The sequence below is a fragment of the Martes martes genome, assembly GCF_963455335.1.
Source record: "Martes martes genome assembly, chromosome: 8".
NCBI lineage: Eukaryota > Metazoa > Chordata > Mammalia > Carnivora > Mustelidae > Martes > Martes martes.
The window spans coordinates 70,384,922-70,412,643 of record NC_137895.1 but is presented as its reverse complement, the minus strand read 5'-3'; the positions used below and the strand labels follow the sequence as shown (position 1 = coordinate 70,412,643).

Below are 27,722 nucleotides of genomic sequence, written 5' to 3'. Positions count from 1 at the left end.
TTAGATAAACAGAGCACCCCCGCCTGCAAAGCCAGTACCTTTCAACAACTGCAGGAAACAGAGCTGCGTCTCATAACCATTAATACGTTTCTTACCCAATATCTTGCTGATGTTGGAGTTGTGCATGTCGGGAAAGGCTTGAAGGATTTTCCTTCGTTCATCTTTAGCCCACACCATGAAGGCATTCATTGGACGTTTTATGTGGGGTTCATTGCTACCACGGCCTCTGGATTCTCTGTAAATTCTGGATTCTGAGACTCCAGCACTTCCTAAAAATAGGGAACATTGCTTCATGTGAGTGTTAAGACTTTTGGTAATTCTATTCTTTCTATGGCTACTGAATATTTGTCTAGTGAAATATCTATTCTAGTCTATCGAAATATGAATACAAAAAGTACATCTGATAATAGTACCTCCAGTTCTTGAGACAGATGCTTGTTCATGAAGTCTTTGTGATAAGCCCTGCGGTGGCAATCATCGTATCTATATTTTTAATCCATTTCTAGTATGTTTTTTTCCTTTTCTTGGATGGACTATGGACTATTTCACCATTTTTTTTTTCAAGAGGACACAAGAAATTTGAATGTGTAATCTTTGATGCAAATTGGAAAGAGAATAGTTGGGGCATACCAATAGGCATGCTGGTACCATGGAAATATTAAACAGTTAGAGAAGCTCACAAAATTGTGAAACACCGTTTTCTTTGGCACAATGGATGACTGCCAGTGAGGATATGTCTCTGCTACCTAAAGATGGTCAGAACACACACGCCCTTTCCCCCATTTTGAAGTAATCTAAATAAAAATGTGGCTAAATAAAAATTTGAAGTTAAAATACGATATGGAAATTCTTCTGTAATGTGTTTGGCTTTTCCTTGCAATTTTGTGCTAATAAATACATGAACTACGCTGATGCACTAATGATGGCCTGATCCCCAGAAGATCTTTGAAAATCGTAGGGGGAAATAAACAAACAGTTATACTACTATGGTTTCTTTAAAAGTCCACAGCCACATATTTAAGGTGAAACAAATAATATAATCATTCCCCTGAATTTTCTCCCTCATGTCTAAAGTTACCCAAAGAGACCCACTGAAAGCTCCTTTCCAGTCAGCAGGACTCATGGTGATTAAAACATAACCAAGAGCCACAGTAGAACCCTTGGAAGCTGCCGTCACTCCTCTAGGCTTCACGTGACTTCGTAGAGTAGTTTCACCAGATTAAACAGCTTCCAGAGATACTCAAGTTTTGGCAAAGAAAATCAGGACAAGCCCAAGTAACCACACAATAGTGATACCAAGTTCTCCAGGGTTATTGTTAGAAAATATAGAAGAGATGTATTTTGGTAACATATAAAATTTTTAAATAATTTGGGCATTTCTAGAGCTTGTATCTTTAATAAAAACACTGCTTTTTTTTCCTTTCTTCATACTCCTCTTCCTCTCTTTTCTCAATTAGAAGGAATACGAATCAACCAAAATTACCCAGACTTGAAGACCTCTAGAGCAGCCAACAAAAACACAGCATACCTGGTGGTGGAGTTTCTCATTATTTCTTACTCATACTATGATCTTTGGTCTGATGAAGATTGGAAAATATTTTGCATACAAGCATGACTGAATTTAACAAATAACAGCCACAAAATTGTGATGTTTTAATGCTAATACAACTTAAAATTTATGAAATGTGTTATTACCAGTAATTGTCTTTTTATTGACAAAAATGAGTGCTAATACATGGCAACATCTTTCTGAAATGGGTTCGTAACTAGCAAATGATCATTTGCACATCTGCTTTTTCTTGTTCTTACACCTTACAACAACATAAGCAATAAAATGAACATTATGCAACTTCATCAAAGCTAAACAAGCTCTTTATATGTACTTAGGCCACGTTTATCTTAGCCAAGGGAGGTAGAAAAGAGAAGGAAATTTTTGGCTCCAACAGGCCAGGAAAACACTGACTTTGGTTAGATATCCAACTGAATAAAATTCAGTTTGGATAATATTATCTGGCTACACCCTCAAGTTTGGCTAGTCTCTAGGCTAGTGTAGAACTGCACCTAAAAGTAGAATTGGGCCAAGGCACCGAGTAGACAGTTACATATATAGGGGAACTCAAGGCCATCTCCTCTGTCCTAAAGTATGTTTCCTAATGGTTTGCTCCAGTGCAGTCTTTTCTATACGCAGCGGACTTTCTCTACCATAGTAACAAATTTGAGGACAGTGCTCTCAAAATGTATATATGGCACCCAACACTGGAGGGAGGTTCCTAGCTATGGCTCAGGATAAGGGGAATAGTACTTTCTTTTTTATCTCTCTTTGCTGTGCTATTAAAATTAGCGTGTCAATTTAACTAGTTGTCACTGGGGACGTTTAGAATGTTCAGAGATGATGCAGACAACAGAAGCCTCCAGGCATGTGAAGAAAGCATGAGATTGTGCGGCCGGTGTTCCAGCTGGGTTATAAAGGGGAGGGAAGACACCTGACTGACTAGCAGACAGTATAAGAGTGAAGGGTTCCAAAATGCAAATATACAGACACACACACATATATGTGTGTGTCTCCTGAAAATATCCACTTAGCCTTGTATTCTGGTCCGAGTTTGACAAATGAAAACTGGAAAATGAGCTTACAGACACAAGTTTCTGAACAGTTTTGCTTTGGGTACAAGAAATAGGGAAAGGAGAGATAAGTTTGGCAGTGACTGGGAATATTTGCTTCAGAATCATACCATCTTGAATCCGAGACCTGCCTCCGGTACTCAACAGCCCTGTTGTCTTGGAGGAAATGGCTCAAAATTCCCAGGGGCCCAGCTCTTTATTTGTAACAGTATTTCTCTCATAGGATGTGCTAGAAATGAATGAGAGGATTTATGCAAAGCCCTCAGCAGATTACTTGGCACATGGGAACTGCTCAGTACATGGGAGGTCTCATTGTAACAACCAGGTATAATGTGGCTGTCTTACATACTTTTTAGTAGTTTTAACTGGGACAAATAGACACGTCTGTACATTATCAGAATAGACATGAACAATTTTCACAAACCATCAGAATCTCCACTCATATTGAAATCCATCATGGCATGGCTAAATTTTCCTTCTTCGTTCTGTTTAACTGCCAGTTGCTGAGTCAGACTCTCCAGTGTTGTTTTTTCCTTAAAAAAAGAAATTTATAATGAGAGCTCAATCTGGAAATTGTAATTATTCAAAGACATTTTTTTTTCTTGAGCCATATATAATACATTAGCTTCTGGGAGGGACAGAACGTTGATTTATTCACCTTTGCACATTCAGCACCATAATTATGCTGAGGTAGCTGAAGCAAATGATCGGCAGGGTTTTTGAAGGAACTCTGATTCTTAGAATCCCCTATACAGCCTTGGCATTTGGGTTTGGTGTGCCTCAGGGGTATGTGCCGGGATCCTTGGAGACAATCTTCCCAAGTCATAAAACGTGCAGAGAAATTTCATGAAAGCAACCTGTTTTGCAACATTTGGAATGCCTTTATTTTTAGCCAGACAGTAGAAGTATAGGAGTGGCATGGGGCCCAGAGAAAGTCTTCCAATAGTCAGGTGACCAACCGATAGAAACATAACTCACAGTAGTGCCCTCTGGTTGCCATCTCCCTAAATGCCATCTGCATTCCTCATGCAAGGGTAATGAAGACGTTTAAATATTCATTGCTAATTGCTTGTCAAGTCTCTGTACATTCGATGTGAGTGCCTGCTACTTGGACCACAATTTGATTTGGATTGCTAAGCCAAAATATTGAGTTGGCGAATTATTTGAGATACAAATACACCAAAATTAGATCTGCAAAGACATCAAGTCATTTAAAAGCATGCAGTGCATGATTTGAATTCACGGAGAACATGGCATTATAAACTAAATTATTTTCAAGGAAAACATAATGCTCAATCTAAACCGCATGAGATATTAAACAACCTTCAATTAAGTAATTGGGTGATTTTATGAAAAGAAAAATCATACGATGGGAGGTTTACAACTTTTTCTAGCACTTTCCATCACTGCTCTGAGGATGACTTGGTTCAAAAACAGTTTTAAGAAAAGTATCTACTGGATTTCATAAAATTTGCTCAGTTTTTTTAATAATTAATTACCTCATTTTCTGAGGAACACCATCATGAACTGTACAGATGACTCACATACATGGTGAGATAGCTACTGACACAATAAAATGTTCACAGAAAATAATCAACTACTTAAAATAATTACATTACAGGTAAAGGGGCCCAACAAGTTTTTCCACTGAGGACCATTAGGATATTGATAATATAGTACATGCTTTATCTCTACAAAATCTCTGACAGTATTACAGATGTACATACGAGATAAAAAAAATTCTCTCAATTTAGTGGCTTTGGAACTCCTATTCATCAAAGTCTGTATGTATGATTTAGTAGAAAAAATATTTAATTGTCCATTAGTATAAAACACAGCAGGGAAATTGGAAACAAAGTAGTTGATATCAACTTGAGTTCTACAGGACTATACAGTACCAGAACTAAGCTGAAATAAATTATATATTTAAAAATGTAGAACCTGATCCAATTAGTTTGTGTAAAATTAGTATTTTCAGCTGTTTTATGTGCTCTGGATTTCTTTTGCTGAGAGTCTGCTGTATATATTCAGCTAAGAACAGGAGCACCAAGGACACCCGCTTAACAGACTCTCTTTATGGTAAATGTAGCTGTTAAAATAGACGACAGTTACATTAACACACACACACACTCCATCAACATGATCTGATCATCTCCAGTCAATGAAGACTTCACTGTACAATCTTTGGGGAATATACTAGGCATGGATTGCCTCTCGGGTTTTGATCTAATGGTGGATAGGGCAATAAATGCTAAATATTTTAGAAAGAGTTCTCCATTCTGAAGCAAAGTCTTTTAAGAAGAAAAAGCAAAATGGAGGCAACTGGAGTAGAAAAAAGATGAAATGTTGAGTGACTGCTAAGTTTCCAAGTTCAGCTGTATGGATCTTGTACCATCTCACTAAGAGACTAAAATTAGCAAATGATGGGCAGGAAACTAACCATTAGTTTTTACAGTAAGTAACTTCTAATCATCTAACCCTAAAGTACACAATACAATAAAATTAATTAGTTACCCAAAATGGAATTTACAATACTTCCCAAGAGCATGTCAGTGGCAGATAGTGGAAGTTAACAAGGTAAGCTGCATTGTTTTTGTGACTTTTTGCATAGCTGATTCTCTGACATGTGAACACGAAATGAGATGGGACTGGAGGAATCAGGGAATGTGTGGTGTGCCTTTAATTAAAACATTTTACAAAGTGTTTACAAATGTAAATCAAAATGGTAACATTGGCACATTTTAAAAATTCTTGCTGACAATAAATTCAGAAGACTTAAAGGAATTGAGGTAAAGGGACTACGCTAAAACCTAAGTGCTTACACGGTAAATACATGGCATATAAAAATACAATCGTTCCATGGCAAATAATTACCATATAATTTCATATGAAAATTGATCCTATAGTAAATGAAAGTTTATATTTAGTTCTTTTTTTATTTTAAGATTCTACTTATTGAACTGAGAGAGGTAGAGTAAAAGAGAGAGAGTACAAGCAGGGGACGGGGCAGAGAGAGAAGCAGACTCCCACTGAGCAGGAAGCCTGATACGGGGATCGATCCCCAGACTCTGGATCATGACCTGAGCTGAAGGTAGATGCTTAACCGACTGAGCCACCCAGGTGCCACCCAGGTGCCCTATGTGTTTAGTTTTTATGTATGGGGTATATATCAATCTTCACGTGGATAGTTGCCTAGATAACATACTGAAACATCAGAAGAATGAGTTGAATTTAAGAATAGTTCTCAAAAGTTTAAATTCAACATATTTAGGTATATAGAAGGAGAAAGAATCAGCCAAACGTTATAAAGCCCAAATGCTGGTATCTTGAGAAGATTCCTCTGATCCTACTCCTTCCAATTCCACCATCTCTGGCTGTTCCCTTCCCCCAAAAGTCCATCTCTATGCACTATCATTCTAAAATTCAACCATTTAAGTTTCTGTTCCTTGGAGTAAATCTTTCCTTTTCTAAAAGCCTCTTTTCAAAAGAGCCAACATTACTCAAAAAGGTAGCATTTTGATTCCTAAAGTTCCTATAATTAAATTAATCTTTTCTAAATAGAGGCACCTGAGGGTGTCTGGGTGGTTCAGTGGATTAAGTGTCTGACTCCTTATTTCAGCTCAGGTCATGATCTCAGGGTTGTGAGATCGAGCCCTGACAGGGCTCTCAGCTAAATGTGGAGCCTGCTTGAGATTTTCTCTTTCCTTCTTCCTCAACCCCTCCCTCCACTCTCACCCTTAATTAATTAATTAATAGAGGCAGCTGAAACAGAATGAATTCAGTTTGATATTAGGTAGAAGGGAAGTAAATGAGAAGATCCTGAAAATGGAAAACACGAAATTGAGCTCGGGGAAACAGAAAAAAGTGCTGATGGGCACAAGTGATAATTCTTACCAAAGTCAGACTCTTAGTCCCATCTGGCTCCAATGAAAAACACATTAGTCAAGAATTTGTACAGACAAAAAACACCTCATGGCCCCACTTTAAGATCAGTGTTCTCGAATACCAATCCAGTACAGCACTTTTACTTAACGCCCTTCAATACTATCCAAATGCTGGTTTGAAACTGACAAGATTCGCTGGTTTTTCTCCCCTTTACCTTTTTTCTACCAAAAAAAAAAAAATAATAATAATAATGATAAAAAAAAATAAACACATTTAAAGAAACACTTGCTAAAATTCTGAAATGCTCTGAGTAATCTCAGAGTAGAGGGTGCAAGCATATTAGTTATTAGAAAGTCAAAATGGGTCTTGAGAATTTATAAATAAAGATCAAACAAGATGACCTCTATGCTTTCTCTCTTGAATACAAATTAGCAATTAGATAACAATAAGATTTCCTTTAGAAAGATGATTCCAACCTGGCTAATCAAAATCTTATACAATACTGTAGGTTTACTGAGATCAAAGGGCAACATTAGGTAAAGTCTAATTTTACATGAAAAATCTTGTGACCCCATGTTGACTTGAGCAAGGATCCAAATGAATTGTATCCCATCTATAGAAGAAAATATAGTTTTAGATCATATACTTTCTGGGGGGTCAACTAAATGATTCTAAAACCCAGCCTTTAAAGAAGTATTATTACTGTGCTAATATTCACTTGGGCAATTTGGCAGCTGGTCTTGGGCTCTGGGGCTTATTCAGCTGACTTGCTTAATAGAAAAAACACATGTATTATTTGTGCATGACACCACGCTATGGTGGGAATCAACAAGCAAAGTCAAGAAATATCTAGAGATGTAAGCAATGAGTTGATTAGAAGTAGTCGGTAAAGATCTGTACCTCCGGAAGGGCAAAAGACCATTGGGATTAATGGGAAGAGGACATACAGAGAAAAAAAATGGGTTTGGGGGTCCAAAACATCACTTCTTAACCAAACTCTGCTGTGTATATTAGCTATGCTACTTTAGACAAATCAATTCTCCTCCCTGAGTCCCAGAATCCTAATTTGTAAAATGGGGTTTAAATATAATGATAGATTCTCATCAGCTTAAAAAATTAAGATATCTGTGTTTTTAATATTAGGGAAAAAACTCAATGAGGGAAATTGAAAAAATAAAGATTCTTCCTGACATATATGAATTATAGGAACAGTTAGTTCAATACCAGTATTAAGTAACTTGCCATGGGTATGACCTTTTATTTTCTATGGCTAGAGTAGTGGACAAATACGCATTCAAAAGGAGAATTTGGCTAACAACTCTAAAAATTGTTGAGATTTTTAAAAATTCCTCTTGTCTAACATCTGAACAATCTTTTTAATCTTTTTCATTTGACGTTAGGGCATGATGGTTTTTAAGTCTAGTACATACTTAAATTGAAAACATCTCTTATTCCATTACTTCAACTCATACAGAATATAACTAAAAATTCACTGTTTATAGAGGCTCAAACAAATATCCTGTGTTATTTCATAGAGCAGTCAAAACAAAACAAAAAACACACAAAAACTCTGTTTTAGAAGAGGTAGATACTTCCTTAGTTACCTAATCCCAAATTAAACAATGCACGACTAAATAGTTCCTCTGTTACTCCTTGAAATTGGGATTCGTTTAAGTGATGAGCTTTGCTCCCCAGCAGACACACATACACAAATAGAGATGGGCTGTGGATCAGCTATCATAATGGACATCCCTGAAATAAAGCTCACAAAGCTATAAAACTCATAAAAAGCACATGCATGAAATGACAGAATAGAGTGTGACTGTCAAATGTTGACTCAGTAACAGTTAAACCCCTTCTGGCTGCACTTTTTTTTATGGTCTACTTCTGTACTAATGACACGGGAGGAAGAATGAAACAAAAAGGTTTTTAACCCTCCAATTATGTGAACCTCACAGACCACCAAAGAAGATGAAAGATTATTTATAATGTCATAATGATTTATCAGTTGGAGATTTTTCTCATCAGCTTAAGTAAAATACAAAGAAATAATGCATATATCTACCCCCTCAACTTCTCGGTTCCACTCTTGCTTATTGAGAACACCATTTCCTAAAAAATAACCATCCACCCACATCATCTAACAGCACGAATGGGAGAAAAGGCTTTCTTGTAAATTGTATATAAATTATATACAAATACATTCTCTCTCTCTCTCTCTTTCCTCTCACATGCAGGCACATACACACACTTCCGTTTAAGACTAACAAAAACATAAGTTGAAGAAATCATTCACTAATTTTATTCTGGTCAACCATAAATGTATCCAGTGGGATATTTCCAGATACACTAGTACTGTGTGATCCGGTATCCTGTAGGAATATTTCCATCAGAGGATCAGTCATAGAGATATGGGAACTAAGGGGTTAGAAAGCTCCATAAATGGCCTCTGGTCTACTCATCTAGAAAATCATCCTTACTTAATCTTGATGTTTTCTTTGACAAAATCCAGAGTTTTCCCTAGTGGAGAAAATCATGAAATTAGAAAACATAATTTTGTTCACAGTCTAATTTCCTTTCACGAAATTTGGTAGCCACTTTCATGAAATGTTTCCTAAGTATAATTTCACCTAAATTTCTTAGAAACTTGGTTTCATCAGGCAATCTGGTCAAAGTGAAGTATACTGGCAGATCAAGTTTTCTTAAAAAGTACTGTGAAGTTGAAGAATAATGGAATGGTTTTGAAGGAAACACAAAGTTTCTATGAATTCACGTCAATCCAGATGAATAATTTTTCAAGATAGTAGCATGATTTTCAGATAAAATTGGTGAATCCCTAAGATTTTTAAAGAATTGATTTAAAGTAGGAGAAATATTAGAAAGTTAATGACGATTAACTCTGATTTATGAAAGACGAGAGAAATTTGAAAAACAGTGACCTGAGCACTTAATGTAAGTTCCAGAAAAGACAGAACTGGTGGTTACAAACTTTGGCTAAGAGCACATAATAGAGGATGTAGTGACAACAAAAAGCCAGTATGGATTCATTAACAAAAACAATATTATAGGGACACCTGGGTGGCTCAGTTGGTTAAGTGGCTGCCTTCGGCTCGGGTCATGATCCCAGCATCCTGGGATCGAGTCCCACATCAGGCTCCTTGCTCGTCAGGGAGCCTGCTTCTCCCTCTGCCTCTGTTGCCACTCTGCCTGCCTGTGCTCTCTCTCTCTCTCTCTCCGACAAATAAATAAATAAAATCTTTTAAAAAAACTAAAAAATTAAAAAACCAATATTATAATGACCTCAGTTTATTTTTCTACAGGAACTGGAATGCAGACCAGGGATGCTCAATGATCATAATGTTTTGGGCTTAACTCAGCTTTAGATTATGTTCTTAACAATATCCTTATTGTCATTACGGAGAAGTTGCATTGGACTCTGAAAAAGAAAGTTGAATGGGATGGGAAAAGCAGGTACAAAATGCCTGTCTTTAAACATTTTAAGAATTAACTTATTTTAAAAAGACTCGAGCCCTGTTATGGGTGAAAAAGGGATAGAATTTGGCCATCTAAAGTCAAGAGACACAACACTGACCGATGGCTGTAAGTTATTAGGTGAAATATAATAAGCCACAGAGTTGTCTAATAGTCAAAGGTATCTGTCCAGTAAGTGAGCTGCTTCAAGATGTAAAAATTTTCCCCCTTCTGGAGATTTTCGAGAATTGGAATAGGACTACCTATGTCTGGCATACTAAAAATACTGAAGAGGAAATTCAAGGCCGTTTTCATTGTCTTTCAAACCTGCAATTCTATGTCCTACTTTACTGGATACTCCCTAAACCAGAACTAAAAAATTGTGACCAATATATAAAACTATACATATTTTCTCTATCATAAATGACAGTTTTCTCTAAAGTTTTTAGGTTTCAAACCGTAAGGGCACTCCACTTGTAACTGTGAATTCTACCATCATTTTCTTAAAGTCAAGGAAGAGATTTCAAATTATGAAAAAAAAAATAGGGTTATTGAGACATATTTTGTGAAGAGACTGTCAAATTCACAGAGACAATCAGATTCACAGATTCAGGTACTTTGTGAAAGACACAGTTATATGCCCAAATTCAACATTCCTAATTTAGTCCTTAAAACAGAAAACCACTGCCAGGGACAGGAAGAAGTCACTGAGGTCTGGGGGATTCATGCACAAAAAAGCCACTCAAGGGAATCTGTAGAAAACAAATCAGTCACAAAGAAGGCACACATGATCACTGTCATGGCAAAATACTGGTCTTTGCTTATTTGTCGCAGGAGTGCTTATGGTGTGTACTCGTGGAAACGGGAAGGCAGGAGAAGAAAAAACTAAGACCCGAGGGTTTTCAAATGTTTGTGTATGTGGTCAGCGTTTAACCAAAGTCTAAAAAAAGATGTTGTTATATTTCAAAGCAGGGCAGATAGAGATACTGCACTGAGTTAAATCACAAGGGTTAACGTGAGAAAAACAGGAGGCCAATGAAGAAAAACAATAGAAATCACTGCCGAGGCAGGATGTCCGGTAGGTGGGAGGGCTGCATAGATGTAAACACAAAACTTGAACATTGTCTGATGATAATTGTTCTATAAACAATGGGCAACTCAGTTATTGAGCTACAGAAATGTATAGAATTTTTCTCTTTAATTTTTCCTTTTCATGGCATAAAAGCTATGAAACTGTTAGCTTTCTTATGAATGTAGCCTGAGTAGCCAGCAGTCACCTCAGTTAAATAAATATAATTGGACTATTTTAAAGAGTCATGGCTTGGTTCAGAATTGCTGGGCCTGACAAATAGAAATGGGCACATCGGAGTTATAGTTCACTTTTCAATTATCCATGGTTGTTTTAAGGGAAGGGAGAGAAAAATACAGATTAGAACAGATATTTAGAATCTCAATTTAATCAAGAGCTAAAACTTCACATGTTTTATCCACCCTGCTTACAAGAAGCAAACCAATAAGATGGAGTGTGTTCTTTCTGTTTTTTTGTTTTCCTAGCTCATCCTTTAGTGAAGCGGCTGGTGGTGCATGGTGAGGGAACAGAGACCTAGGAAGGGAACAGATGCAGGAAAAACAAAGAATGGGAAGAACGAGGTACACATTACGGAGATGGGGATTGCTTAAATGAGATTTCTGTAATAAAAGCCTCAAGACTGTACTAATACACATGACCAATGCTGGAGCACAAGCTAATCATCAGACACCGGGTACTTTCTCGAACTTCTTCAGCATGGTCCATTAGAAAAGAGACTGAGCTCCAAGCCACAGGACCTTGGCTTAAAAACTGGTCTCCCGCTGGAATTCTTGTAATCTTCTCAAATCTCATTTTTATTTTTAAAATAAAGATAGAATACTGTTCTGCTCATATTACAGGATGAGGTTACAAGCTGATGTGAAATCACTTTGTAAAGGGTAAAAGCACAAAATAAATAGCAAGAGCCATTATTATTCCTATGACCCATAAGTCTTTCTCATTTGTTAAAAAAAAGGAGAAGCGATATGCTTGGAGAGATTCAATGAGACCCTTCAAAATACATGCTCAGTTCAGAATATTTTCCTCATTGTTTTTAATCCATACTGGTAAAGTAGTTTGCAATAAATGACAACAGAGAATGCAACACATCTAGTAAATATAAGAGGGTAATGGAAAAATGAAGGTCTCTAATTATTTCAGTTCTTTAATGTTTAATTGTCTTGAAGGTAGCATGTGATCTTGGGGATGAGGAGGAGGCAAGGGAGAAGCGAAGGAAAGACCATCCTTAATAGATCAGGTTTTTAAAGAGAACACTTCTGGTCCAACAACAAAAGTGACTCTTACTTCACTTACAGGAAATTTAGAAAAATCAGCAGTGTGGGCCCATGGATGCCAAGTTACAACCCTACCACCTTGGCATCACTCTACCGTATTATTTCTCTAGTGTTTTATCTATGCAACATAGAACTATACTTTAAAAATATCTGGACCATCCTCTACGTGGTGTTTTCAAAACTTGCTTTTTTCAGGAGTACTATTGTGAGCATCTCCTTGTGTCTTTAAATGAATAGACAATTTCAATCATCAGAGAGGCCTGTGGGTGTCTATCCGAAAGCCCAATTTGGCATGCCCTGTGTGTCTCATTTTATTGGACCATCCTGCACTAACCCCTCTACCAGAATGATGTAAAGAACACAAGACTCTCTGTTTGAAAACATGCACAGCTTTTCTAGGCTTGAAAATTAAACCATAAAAAGTTTACTGGAAAAAAAAAAAAAAAACCTTTAAAAAGCTCCTTAAAAACTCACACCATAATTGCTCCCCACCAAGCGTGGGCACTTGCTAGCTGCAAGTAGTGGCACTGTGACAAATGTAGCAAAACTGAAAGCGGGCTATACTAAGAGAAAGAAAAAGTCTTCCACTGGCCATCTGTGAAAATAAGGCATGTGGCCATTAAATGCAGAGGCTGTAAATATACACAAACTCCATGAAGCAAATGGCAAAAAAGGACTAAACTTCAAGCTCAAACAAATCAAAATGTTTAATGCATAGTTACCACTGCTGGACGAAAACAGCTCTGATCTTTGCAGTCTGCAAACTCGGCATGTATTTCAATTAAATACCCCCAAAAAGAAAAGAAAGAAAAAAGAAAGAAATGAAAAGACACAGAAGAAAACCATCTGGAACAAAAGGCTATAGACAGCCCATACTCAATTTCTAGAAACAAACAGCCCCTTTAACTTGCACCAGCCTGTCGAGAATGTCGATTGGAATTATTGAAAGGCTGACATCTAGAGTGATGGATAGGTGATGACATAATAGCTATTTGCCTTTTTGTCATGGTCTTTGCAAACTGGCTGCTCTGTGCTGATAATATTCACTAAGGGGTTTTTCTCTCCCCTCCTGTCCCATAAGAAGTGTTCCCTAGCTAAGACATTCAGAAATGAGAAGGTTTTATGAATGAAAAACAAAAGAGAAGAAAACCCAAGGATCAAATGCCAACTTGCACATAAAAGCTGGTCTCGATTTCCTAATAATCAGTCGCCTAGAAAGCAGTTCTCTATCCATTTGATATAAATTTTCAGAGCAGAGAGTCTCCAATAATAGAAAGGCAAGCATTCAACATCAGATTTGTGTGTGTCTTTTAAAGTTGTAGAATAATTAATACATAAATGTAGAGATTAAAAAATAATCTATACTCACTTTAATAAAGCAACAATATTCATAATCTGTGTCACTGTAGTTTTTCCTAGACGAATTCCAACCAGCAGACTTAAAAGTTTGGGTTTTTTAAAAAAATCACTCACCATGCTCACACGCACTCCCCCTCCCTGCACAACCCTCCACCCCCCACTGTGAGGCAATGATCTATCTCACTTCCTCCCGAAGGATTTACCTAACATGCCTTCCTCCTTCATGAATTTTTTTCCTCTAACCACTGAAATACCTAGTTCTAATTTGACTTCTCTAATTCATTTTAGCTAAAGGCAACATCTACAAAAGCCATCCATAAATCATTAATTAATTGTAGTGTCTTCCTCTGAATGCAGAGGCATGAATTCCTTCATATTCACTTTTTCAAAGCGAAACCTGTAATTCACAATTCCTCACATGCCTTGTCCTTATCTGAGGGAAGGAGCATGTGTTAGATAATGCTAAACTAGATACACTGTGTCAGTTTCTGAAGAGTTAACACGGCTGGCCCCATCCATCAGATGGCCAGCGAAGCATCGGGAGAGAATGATGGATGTAAAATTATTACAGGGCTGCCATCGATACACTTACTGCCATTTGTAACTAATGCTGGGACTGACACACTTTTTTTCATTATTAAACATCCACATTAAGTCAACATTGGTCACTGTCATTTCATGTTTGGCACTCTGTTAAAGGGAAAGAAAGAGGTTGACAATAGCAGAAAAGGAGGAGGTTGTAGTGGAAGAGTTTCCAAGCGGCGGAGTGATAAAAATTAACCTCTGTTTACAAATGAGTCTATATAGTGTGTGCTAAGGCTTCTTAGGAGTATGACTGACAAGTGAAAGGAGAGACTGCTATCATTGTGGAATAAATTACGGTTTAAAATATACCTCTGACTCTCTAAATTTCCCCCTTATTCTATGGAAATTTACAATGGATTTTCAGTGAACCTCAGGAGGAAAAGCAGGGCGCTGTGCCAGGTATCCTTCCTCGCAGTAACAGGAGAATTCATAGCTCCTCGCAGTAACAGGAGAATTCGTAGCATGTGTAGGCATTTAGACTGCAGGTATACTGTAGGCAATTAATGTTTGCTTGGTGGGGCGAATTCTCTATTGTAAAAAACAGATGCACACAACTGCGTGTTATTGTGAGTGACATCTGTTTTATATGTGAAAGTAGTACAGAAGTCAGCCTTAACATGCAGACACACACGTAAGAACACACATTCATTGGTTTAATCTGTCAGCCAAGCAATGTTGGGGTGTGTGTGTGTGTGTGTGTGTGTGTGTATGCTTATGTGCTCTTTACTTCTTTGAGAACTACAGACAAGGTATAAGGCCCTGAACACGTAGCAGTGCAAGAATGAAAGTAGTTAGATGGATGACAACAAATCTAACACAATCGAAACAAACCAGTTTCATGAAGAAAATATTTGAGAGCCTTGATACCATTTTTATCATGCAGCTGTGGGTTACGATGGCCTTTTCCTACTCAATAGCCATTCTGGTCCTTTTCTTCTCTGCTAATATACTCTTTGACCTTAAGCCATCTCTTGGTCTCCAGGAGGCTCAGCTAAGGTCTCTAATTCAGTCCCCAAATATAATTCACGGTCAGCTTCAGGCAGCTTCTCTTGCTTTGGCCAGTAATTCTCTTAACGGTATGCATTCAGCCCATTTCTACCCAAATGAGATGTTTACGAAAGTCTTCTTGAGGGGTGTAGTGAAACATCTCTATGTGAATAACGTAAGAAACACCCCTATGTGAATGAAGGAGGAAAGGAACACATCTCTACGTGAGAGGACCAAACATAGCAAAGAGAAAACTGCTTCTCCTTCCCGAGCTGGCCTGCCTTCATGGCACAGTTGTTATGTTCAGCAACATTTTATGACCCTAAGGGAAAAGCTAAGAGGATCACAGAGATTTCAACCCTGGTATCGCTGAGCTGTTGAACTAATGCCACCAACTGCCTCCTACAGAACTTCATTATGTGCTAAAAATTACGAGGATTTCCTGACACATGTAATGAAATACATGCCTTAAAAGTACGACAGCATAGGCGTCATTCCCCTAGGATAAGTGCATTGGGGGTAAGGGAAAGAAGGAGGGAATCTTCTGGTCTATACCACATTTCAGTCAAGTGCATTGGGTCTCTATACTACTAATACCACCTGGTGGTATCAGGACAAAAACTGAGGTCTGCATGATTTCCTATTAACTATGGCTACCTTCACGCATAAGGTCGGAACCTGAGTATGCCATTGGTCCTATGGACAAGATTGTGTCACATGGGTGTTAATGATGCAAAGAGGGTGGTTTTGACAAACTCAGTATATGGTGGGTCTTTCTGATTCTCCCCACCTGAGAAGATTTTTTTTTATTCATCCACAACACTAATCTGTGAAGATAACATTATCTGAATATGCAATCAGGCTATAATTAACCTGAAATGACAATTATAAATAACACAGTGTCCCAGAGTTTCCAAGAAACCTGACATACACAGTTTTTTGGGTATGTTGAAACACTTCCAAGAAAAGTAAAAAATGAGAAATTTTTTAGAAGTCTTCAATTAAAATGTGTTTTAGTAAAAATGACTTTCATTATGTGTTTTGGTGTATATTACTAGAAAACATTTGTCCCTATCTTCACACCTCTAATTGTTTTTACTACCAATTACAGCTTTTCAGAATTAAGACTTTCTGCTTGGGACAACCATGTTGGTCATTTAAAATGTGGAGAAAATACTATGTATGAGGTTTGGGTACTCAAGAAAACAGATCTCCATGGCAGGATTCCAACATAGGGATCTCAAGTCCGGCTATCTATTACTTCTTGAACCAGTGGGAAACACCAGGCTGGATTTCTTCTCTTTTCCCCTTTCCTTTCTCCCAGATCCTTTCTGTTTCTTTCTTTTATCCACCCCCCCACCCCCAATCCCGCTCCTCTGCTTCACATACTTTCTGGATTTAGGAATATTGTTTTAGTGAGAGAAATGTCCTTCTTTTGGTACTCAAATGATACAATAGAGTGCAAAAAATTTCATCATATATCCTGTTTATGTCTTTCAAACGGAGGCAAAATTTCAAACCAACTACTGATCTACCTGTGCTCTGGCCATGGGTAAAGTCGGGCAGTTATAAAGATATATTAAATGGGTAGGTATTAGGAGAAAAACAACATAGGCATAGTGCTGTCACTTCATGTGGAAGAATAAGCAGCTACCTTGGTCGCTCAGGTATTGAAATGATCTCACAGGCTAAGCAAAATGGGAGGGGCCTTTCTTTACTTTCTACCAGTAGGTTCACACAAAGATGCCATCATTAACAGTCAAAATAATAATTTGATTTAAACCGTATACTTTATGAAGGAGGGGACATATTTTCTTGTTCAATAGAGTAGCTCAAGTACACAATCCAACCATCCCTGATTTGTAGCAGATGTTAATTAAAAGATAGAAATTTGACATTATCTCATATCCATGAGTTGCACGGGGATTCAGTCATTAATATTATAGAAATGGCACCCAAGCTAGTTCAACAGGAAAAGGCAACCACAGTGAATACCTGCTCAGGGGGCTTCAAAGAACGCCCTCTCATTGTCAGGTATCAAGGTGTCATTCAGATCCTTCCGCTGGAAAGATTCACTGACACTTCACCGAAGTTGGCCATGCTATTACAATAACGGAACTGTTTCACTTCCATATTTTAAGATTTTCACTTAAAAACCCATGAAAATATAAGACTGTAGTTGATGTAACTCAACTGCATTGAAAGAGCATGGGGACGAGATCTGGGGATGACAGGCTTCTTAGGAATGGAGACATTTTAATCGGCCAACAGGTTTTGGCAGGTATGACTCCAAAAATAGATTTCTAGAAAGTTACAACGCCAGAAAAGAGAAGGGGAAACTGAAGGCAGTAGTGTTGAACAAGAGGCAACTCTCCCTCTTGCAACACAAACAGAGAAGGTGCCAATCAGAGAAGTCAAATAGAGTCTGATTGTGGAGGAGGGACAAGGAGCGGAAATGAAGTCCGCTAACAATGGACAGCGAGGGAGCAAAGTGAATGCAGATGGCTCTACTCCGGGTACTTAATCAGAGGGCTGAGCAGAGTCACTGGAGCCGGCTCCAAGTCACGTGTTAGAACAACAGCTGATCTGTATTAGAGAAGATTAACTCGCAGTGCCATGGTGGAGGGCCCAGGATTATTTTATGTACTTCCACTGCCTTACAAGCCGTCAGCACAATTATTGCCCTCCGATCTGAATGAGTGATCTGTAACCACAGCTAAACAGCATGCTGCTTAGGGGCCTAGGAGCTTCATGAAGATGAATTTCCATACCATCAAAGTGCTTTTAATGGGCTCCCTGATCCAACCACAAGGCCTGTTTTGCAAGTATATAGAACTCAGGATGAAGGCTTCCTGTCCAAAAGGATTTGGTCGGTTGTCACTTGACAATTCCCAGCCAGCACAGGGGAGGAGAAGGGGGGAGATAGGTAGAGTTGTCTCTGCTTTGGAGGATTAAAAAAAAAAAAGGGTACAGATGCTTGCTGAATGCAACCAACTGCTGTATCCACAGCTGAATTCAATGCGCTTAACAAATAACGGCAATTTAGCTATGCTTGCGAGGAATAGCTTGAGTCACTTTGCATTAGCATCTGGCTGAGTGTTAAACTCATTTCTACATGGGGAGCAGAGAAAAGGAATTTCTGTTCAAGCATCCTTTCAAGAATGTTTAAATATTTGAATATAAATTCCTTTATGCTTGCTATCATTCCTTCTTAGAGCTGTCACTTTGCTTTTCCCCTTCCCTTCTGGTGCTTAGCTAGAGAAATTTTGTGCCCTCCTCGCTGCACCAGTATCGCTCTTCTTCTGCCGTGTGCCTGCCAGGGATGCCTCCCTAACCGCGCTCTGCTCTTCCCTCCAGGAACGGAGCAGAATTGGAGGCATTTCTCCATCCTTTTGACCCATGCTTGGACCGGAGGAAAAGTACAGTTGTGACGGGATCACACATAGATAGCACCTCCACTGTGCAGACTGTGAGCTTCTTAGAGGCTACACATCAAATTCCATCTAAAACCTGGAAAACCAGAAAGCTATCCAATTAGCAATCTGCTCATTCTGGACACTACTGTTTGACTCGAAAGCTTCCCATGATGGTTAACTTTCAAATTATTGCTAAGTAGCTGATCATTTTTTCCCCCTCTGATTTACTGTATCTCTCTTCAGCTATGGGATTGTGAAAACTAGACCCAGTCACATTCTAAAACTTCAATTCAAAAATATCAAACAGGACCAAGATCACTCTGAGCATTTTGCAACGACCTAGTATTTTTCTGAGTAAAATATAATGTAGCTTAGACAAAAGAGTCTGAAATTGTTACATCTCGAAATTCAGCATTTTCACTGGGCTTTGGTAAAATGATCATGTCTGAGTTTGAAAAAGCACATTTTGTTTGGTAATAAAGTCAAAATTTCCAATTGTGTAGTCATCTAAACCTTGACAGCGCTTTGCATTGGAAACATATTATGACAGGCTCAGAATCCTAGTTACTTAGGCTATGAGCATGGGTATCATCCAAGCTTATACTGATTAAAGAAGATTCAGCATTTTCAAATCCAGCTCATCCCCAAATACAAGTTAAGCATCTCTGTAAAGCAAAACTTTCACTCGGACTCAGATATTTCAAATGCCATTCCATTTTAATGCAAACTGATGGCAGAAAGGGGGATATTAATTGTCAATAAGGTTTGGAGATGGATAGAGGAGAATTATAACTCCTTTCATTTCCAGATGGTTTTGATTAGGATGGGCATGAAGATATCTCTACTGACCGGGGGAGCAGGGAGAGAAGGGAGGGAGAACCTTCCTTCTGAGGCGGTGAGAAGATAAGAAAACAAAGAAAAAAAAAAAGCATTTAGGCAATTGAAGTATTTTTGGGAAGTCCGTTATTTTATGAACTAACCTTTTCTGTCCGGCAGTTACTGAGACCTAAATTATTCACAACGGCCACCTTCCCATCAAGCACCTGTTGTTCCCGCCGAAGCTGCTCCTTCATCTGCCGAGCCTCTTGGATTGCCTTGGTGACAGCATCATGGTCATTTAAATAACCTGAAGATGTGACAGAACAAAGGCTATGTTTTGTATAAATGCATGGACAGGTTAACTTTTAACCACAAAAAGCACGTCTTTTGGGGGGGGGTGTTAATGGTTAGTGTCTGGCATAGACTACTTTCTCAGTTTCTTTAGTCTAAAATGAATGAATGAGTAATCGATAATGCCTGATTGATACAGTCCTACGTGAATGCGGTGCCAAGCTTCTGCAATGCAAACGTAATATTCAAGGCAAATACAGTTGTTTCCACGTGCTTGGAAAGAAGTTTAAAATATAAGTTTTAAATAATTTTTTTCAGCTATCTGAGTATTCTGTAGTGCAAAAATAAGACCTTTGTTTGTTTGTTTGTTTGTTTTTATGTAAGGATCATTTGAATGTTGCCATAGGATAGAAGTATTGATGATTATTACTCCAATTATTGACATTCTCATCCTATTGGGAAAGTCAGTTTAGAGTTTGCATATAGCACTATTAGGGTTGTTAGATACAGAACGAATAAATCATTATTGCCTGAGTGAAAGAAGATCATTCCCCCACCCCACCCCACCCCCACCCCGAATCCACTGATGGTGAAGTAAACCACAGGTGGCAGTGATTTGCTATGGATACAAACTTGTAAGAGTGAAGGGGCCAAATTTCAAGCACAGAATGAAACCAAGCACCTGTGAATTGTATGATAAGAAATTGTGCAACTGAAAACTACAGTCACACTTAATTCACACTCTTAATGAGATAGTCACATGACCAACTTGCGTCTACAGCTCCACAATCCAAAGTTTAAAAAAAAAAAAGTCAAAATATTTCTTTTAAAGAATAACAGGTGTAAGGAGCAACACTAATTTTTAACTTAATTTTAACACTGGTCACTTATTTATTTGATGGACATTATTATGCTCGTCTGCACGACTTTAGGGTAGAATACCAATGGGAAAAGACTGTTTTGTAAATATTGAAAGGAAAGCTAATATATCATCTTTCACTCTCCCTATCTTTTAACTAGGGCATAAAATGGCATAAACTGAATCTATAATATGAAATTGCCCAGAAAAGGGACTTGTTTGTGACATGAGGCTAAATCTAACCAGATCCATTGGTGAATTGTGACAGATGGAGGGACTGTGAGACAGAAGGCAGGCACTAATCACACATAAAATGACCGGCTTGCCTCAACATGTTCCATGGATTCCAGCAAACTTTACACCCTAATCCATTTTTAGAACAAAAAACATCTGGGCCATAAATCCTCTAATCTGCCAAAACACGCTATTAAATCCCATGATTTGTTGAAAAACACTAAGATTAAAGAAAGGAAATATAAAATGGCTAACTGCCGTGTTAGGAAAGTGTTATTAATACTCTTTCTTTGTCTCAATTATGAATGTTCTGGTACTAAAGAGCCTTGTCTAATCATGTCAGATTACACATCCTCGCCGTATTGCTAGACTCTTCTATCTGATCTGTTGTTTGCCAAAAAACATAGAATACTTTCTTGCTGCTTAAACATTTCTATTGAAGAAGCTGGTGTCAGATTAGTACAGTGCTTCAGTGCTGGAGGGTTTCAAAATGATCCACGGTCCCCTCCCTCTCCCAATATGCACAGACTAGACCTCATCCTTTGATCTCCTTGAGGCAGAAAGATAAGTTCCAGTGTAGGCGACAGCGAGAGGAGCCTTGAGAGCGACTATAGGTTTTGCATTTCAGAGCTAAATTCATTGGAATGTACTCAAAGAACAAAACATCCTTGCTCATTACAAATACAGTACGAATTGTGAACGACTCTTTAGACCTAGGTCAAGCCTTTAGGGTTAATGTTTACTTTAAATTATGGTTGTTTTTAACCTTATATTATCCTTAGCATCCTCTCTCCGTTCTCCTGAACAACCTTCTTAATATGTTATTCTTGAACTGAATCTGTTCATGTACACTACTACTCTAGAAAGAAATACAGCTCGTATAGGACAGTGATGGTCTCAGGACATGTTCATTTACTAAAAGATCTTAAGAGGATCAGTCTGATTTTTCCTATGCTCTAACCCCTGTTTATGTACAACCTGGCATCATGCATTTTTGCAGTCTATTTAGCTTCTCCAGAGCACAAATACATTTTGAAATGGTTTGGCACATGGCGCTGAATAAAAGTATGAATTCTTTATGTTTTTAGGTGCTGCCAAGATAACATTGTGCAGGAAAAATGATTAATATAGATGTAAAAGGGATGCAAATTATATGGGGGTGAATAACTGACAGACATATGTTCTGTAATGTCTATTTCCAGTTTGAGGTGTGTGCTCCTATGCAGGTGGAAATAGGCGTCCACTTTAAAATAGACCTTGCTTTTACAGACTCTTGAATTTTAGTTAAAATGTTCTATGAAATCTAACATTTGTATCTGCTGTGTTAAATTTGAAGGCCATTTATATATTACAGAGTTGAATCATGACAGGATTGTGTGCTGGTTCTTTCCATTTTGCTCTCATCATAATCACTAAATTACCAATCTTGCTGATTCCCTCTCTCCACCCAAATGACTTCAAATCCGATTTTGGAGAGACCAATAAGGCTGAGCTCTCACCTTCCTTTCCTGCCCCACCCCCACCCCAACACCTACCCCATGCTAGCTTCAAATCTGTCTCCATTTCTGCCCATTGTCTCTTCCTGCTTCAGTGAAAATGGTGCCCCTGCTTTGATTCAAGGCAAATCCCCTCAAATTGTGCTCTAGATTTCTGTACCTCTCCACTGGTCATTCTCTTTCCCATTTATGTCATCAGATCTGAACTTCTCCATCATTTCTACCACTTCAGTTTGTAAGTACTTAAGTTTCTCCACCTGAGACGAGCAAATGAAGTTTCTCTTTCAACTCTGGGTTGCCCTCTCTTTCCAATCTCTCTCTTTACCTTCTAAGATTCTCATCATACTCTCCCACTCCTTCCTCACTCTTCCATTTCTGCTACAATCTTGTTTCTGCTGCCCTTGCACTTTTAAATTGCCTAATCCAAGGGACACTTGCCTTGGCTTGCAGAATGACCTCGCTGACAATCCCCTTACTATTGAAACTCCTTTCGTCTTCGTTTATCGTCACAACATATGATCCCCTTTCCTCTCTGCCTCCTCCATATCCATAACCTTGCCTGGGATCTGTTCCTCATCTCCTCCTTAGATTTGGTCCATGGTTACAATCTTTAGAAAAACTTGGCATTTTGGAGTTGGAAAACCTGAATTAAAATCATAACTTTGCCACTTACAAGCTCTATAAATTGTACATGTGGTTTTACCTTTTTAAATCTCAACTATCTTATTGGTTAAATGGAGATAACATTCACTAGATAACATAAATGAGTTAATATAGTCTTGCATAATAAATGGCCCATGAAAGTTATTCACTGTCAGTTTATTTACAAAATGGCATAGTGAAATAGATAGGGTTTAGGCACAGGATACAGATGGGTCTGGGTTTCTGTTTCTTGGGAAGTGTGATATTTGCCAAATTATAACAATGCCACTGGGTTTCCATTCCTATCAACTGCAAAATGAATGTCAGGTTGATGGAAGAATTAAACAAAACCAAAACAGAACATCTTGTGAAGGAGTAGATAACACTGGGTACCTGAGGAAGCAGTAGAAAATGGTAATGCCTTTCTTTTCCTTTCTCTTTCATTTTTTCTGTATGTTCACCCTCAGCAGTCTTATTGTATGGCTTTGACCATAACGACAAATCCGTGAAGGGATATCATTTCTTGTTGGTATGGAGGTTCAAGGAAAGAGAGCCATGCCACACAACCCTTACCCCTATGATTCCCTGGTAGATTTAATTCAGCCTGAATGATATATTTAGGCACCAACTGCATCATGAAATAGGATCAGAAGGGGGGTATGTGCTTAGGAGAGGTTTGGTGAGCCTCAATCTAAGGAGGGAAGTAGGAAGGCAATAGTCAATATGGCTTCCAGTTAGCACCTCAAAATTTGGGAAATGTAGAATTGGGATCGTTAGTGTAAGAAATCTGCATGATTCTGTAACTTTGTTAAATTCATTACAGTTTCACTTTTTATGCTTTCGTGTTTCTTTTTAATCACTACCAACAAAATTCTCAAAATTAAAAAGGCCCCTTTTATATATTTTCAGGGGCAGAAAAAAAAAAAAGGACAACCTGGAAATAACCTGTGTTATTTCATTTAATTCTTCCATCGACCTTATATTTGTTCCATTACAAAAATAGGAAGTGGTATAAGAGGACATCTATTTGAAGTTTATATTTTTTAAGTGGTTTATTGTTATTTAAGTCCATTGTCAGCTTAGGAAACTCACGAGCAATCTTAGGATAAAATCGAAACAGAGAGAGTTCTAGCTGCTCCACATGGAAAGAAACTGCTAAAAAACAGAAGGAGGGGCGCCTGGGTGGCTCAGTGGGTTAAGTCTCTGCCTTCGGCTCAAGTCATGATCTCAGGGTCCTGGGATCGAGCCCCGCATCGGGCTCTCTGCTCAGCAGGGAGCCAGCTTTCCCCTCTCTCTTTGCCGGCCTCTCTGCCTACTTGTGATCTCTCTCTCTGTCAAATAAATAAAATCTTAAAAAAAAAAAAAAGGAAAAATAGAAAACCACTTGTATTGGGTTGAATTGTGTCTTTCGAAAAGATATGTTTGTGGCCCAAACCTGGTATCTGTAAATGTGACCTTATTTGGAAATAGAGCTTGAAATGAGATCACCTTGGATTTCAGGTGGGCCTTACATGCAATAACTGGTGTTCTTAGAAAGGAGAGAGAGATCTGACACAGAGACACAGGGGAGAAGGCCATGTGAATATGGACGCAGAGACTGGACCTAAGTATTGTCATAAGCCAGGAACACCAAGGACTACCAGTAGCCACGTGGAACAAGGTGAGAGGCATGGAACCGATTCTCCCTCACAGCTTCCAGAAGGAACTAACCCTGCTGACACCTTCACTTTGGATTTCTAGCCTCCAAATAGTGGGACAATCAATTTCAAGTTTTAAGTGACCCAGTTTATAGTAATTTGTTGCAGTAGCCTTAGAAACCAATACCACAATTGGTCTAAATGTGCTCAGAGAGTCAAGGGGTGATCCTAGGTACTATAAAATATCTGCTTCCTGCCTCAAATCCCTCCTGATTTTTATATACACATATCTGTCTATCAAGCTTCTATACTTGAATGTCTCATGAATATCTGAGATGCAGCGTATCTAGCATGGAATTCATCATCTTCCCACTGCCTTAGACTGTTCTTCCTACATTCCATATTCCTTTCCAGTGGCCCATGTCATCTAAGAGATCCCCTTTACCCCATATATGTAACAGGCAACCAAGTTGGGACAGTCATGTTTCCTCCTCAGCTTTCAAATGTGTTCTTCTTCAGTCTCATGGTCCCCACTTTCACCAAAGGCCCCTCATATCTCACGTGGGCCAATGTCCTAACCTCTTAACTGGTTTCCCTATCTTTAGGTTCACACTCCTTGTTAATCTATCTCCTTTACTGACCACCAGGTAAAGCATTCCAACATATCTCCCCAAAAGTAATTTGGATCGTGCCACTCTACCTTATTAAATCCCCATCTCCCCATACCTTAGTGCTTAAAGGAGAATTTCATAAGATGATGAAATATAATCTGTGAAAAAATAATTCCATGTTCAAATAAGTGTGGGAAATACTAAATTAAAGTGAAAAAGGTTTCTTCATTGCATAAATTCCCAAGATCTTGATGTTAATGTGCACTGTGAATCTTCAAGAGATAACAAAAGTATGCAGCTTTTCCCAGATATCCTGGAACAAGAAGCCCTGTAATGTTCCCCCAAAAATGTCATTCTGGGATAAATTCCAAACACTTTACAAAGGCTTAAAAGTCTCTTCGTGATATTGATTCTGCTTATCTTTCCCACGTCACTTCCTGCTAGTCTCTCCAGAGTTCTGTGTTTAAGCTGCATAAAACTATTTCCTATTCCAAGCACTGGCCTGTGTCCTCCCACCCCCACCTCTGTCTCCCAAGCTTTTCTCTTTTACTGAAATACTCTTTCTTTCTAGCGTGTTTGGGACTTTATTCAACTGTCACCCATTCTATAATGACTTCCCTGATATACCCCAGGCATGTTCCTTGGCAACCATTCGAACATCTCATCTCTATGCTCCTTCAAAACCTTATATATGCTTTTACTGTCACATTGTCTTCCATTTGTCTAAGTTTGTCTTTCACACCAGTCTTTGAATTACTTGAGGGTATTTTAAAATTTTCAATCATTTATTCCTTTGGCCCATGGCAGGGTCTGTTGAAGGAATAAATGCATGTTTCTAAGTTGGAAAGATCTACTTTTATAATTCCAAGTTGATTATCTATGTCATCACATCAATGGAAGTTTGTACCATAATGACACAGATTTCCTGAACTCATGGATTTAACAGATGCTGTGAAGCCGATACAGATTCTTATTTACTACAAATTTATTTTACATAGGGCTTTTCAGCTAGAAGTAAAAGTAAGGGCACGTGTTTCAAGTTATTTTCAACAAATACTGATTTTTTCCTATTGTTGAGGTCACTTATGATCATCAAATTTTTGGCACCCTGATACATACGCATTTCTTCATCTGTGAAAACTCACAAGAATTAATTAGATTATAAATGTGAAAGCAATTTGTAAATTGTAAAGCACTATGCAAATGTTAATTGCCAGATGTTGAATAATACCCTCAACTTCCTGACAATCCACTGGCTTCCTATTAAACTACTACAGCATTTTTGTTCAATCACCTACCTTGATAGAAGTTTTTCTGATTAAAATTGTAAACTAATGAAACATCAATTCGATATCCTCCTTCATGCCACTGTATTTTAAATTAGCAAGTTGTAGAAATAAAGTACCAAATTAATGAACTGGAAAATATTTTCTCTCATTCTATTGAATCAACATGAGTCTACTACATTTGCCGAGTAAAGTTTTACTTTTCATGCATTAATGCCTCTGAAGAATGAAGGGCAAGGATAATACATTCTAGTATCTTCCAAAGACTTAATAGAACAAGCCTGGAGGCTAGCTAAAGCCTCTGTCCAAGACTTCCATCTGCTCATCCTCCAAACTTCCACCTGCTCACCATCCTGCAAAATGTATGGTGTAGAGAAGACCTTTAATACCCATTTATTCAATGAATGAGTGAAAGGCTAGATAAATGACTGAGAAGACCATCTACTGTGGAAAGCCCACCAATCAACAGGCAACAACTGAAAAGGGAGTATGCCAACCAGAGACCATGAATCCTCTGGCCTCAACCTCCACTGGCTTTGAGTTTGGGCAAGTTACTAGGTCTTCATGTATAGTCATTTCCTTGAAATTGAAACAGAGGAAATACACACAGAGTCACAGAACTGTCTACCCTGTGACAGGAACTTACTTAGAATCCCTGGGTAAGCACTAAGCCTCCTTAGGCCCTGGTTCCTTATCTGTAAAATAACAAGTTTTGACTGGGTGATACGAATATCTGCTCTATCTAGTTTAGGGTCTATGATTCTAAAATTAGCTTCAGTGACAGAGTGATTAAAAATGCCTGGACAAATGTCAGAAGTATTATACATATGTACAGTAGAGGTGAAAAAGGCCGATAAAAGAAAGATAACATTCGGTCAGAAGATTCTAAACTTATCCATCATTCTTCTGAACTATTCATACCTTTTAAGGATTCCCTTTCTTTTGGAGCAACCTATCTTTGCATACCATATCAAAGGCATTCTTACAGAATACAGTGTAATATTGGTCACCCACCTCAAAAACTCACTTTCTATATTTGTAGCTAATAGATATATAGCAAAGAGCCCATGTCATTAACGATAACTTAAGTTATCTTTTCGTTCACAGTTTTCCTTGGTTTATTAATGGCATAACACATTAATTCTTCTTTCAGGGGTG

The 27,722-nt window shown here is 38.2% G+C and overlaps 1 protein-coding gene across 6 annotated transcripts in view; it reads right to left on the bottom strand.

Annotated features, from left to right (window-relative positions):
- SOX5 (SRY-box transcription factor 5) overlaps positions 1-27,722 on the bottom strand; it is a 977,646-nt gene that overhangs the window by 8,139 nt on the left and 941,785 nt on the right. For all 6 annotated transcript variants that reach the window (XM_080810710.1, XM_080810707.1, XM_080810708.1 and 3 more), the window contains 3 exons: positions 19,670-19,815; positions 3,047-3,155; positions 96-269 (listed from right to left, as the gene is read on the bottom strand). In XM_080810710.1, coding sequence (XP_080666836.1) covers positions 96-269; positions 3,047-3,155; positions 19,670-19,815 — 429 coding nt within the window. The remainder of the gene's footprint in view (positions 1-95; positions 270-3,046; positions 3,156-19,669; positions 19,816-27,722) is intronic.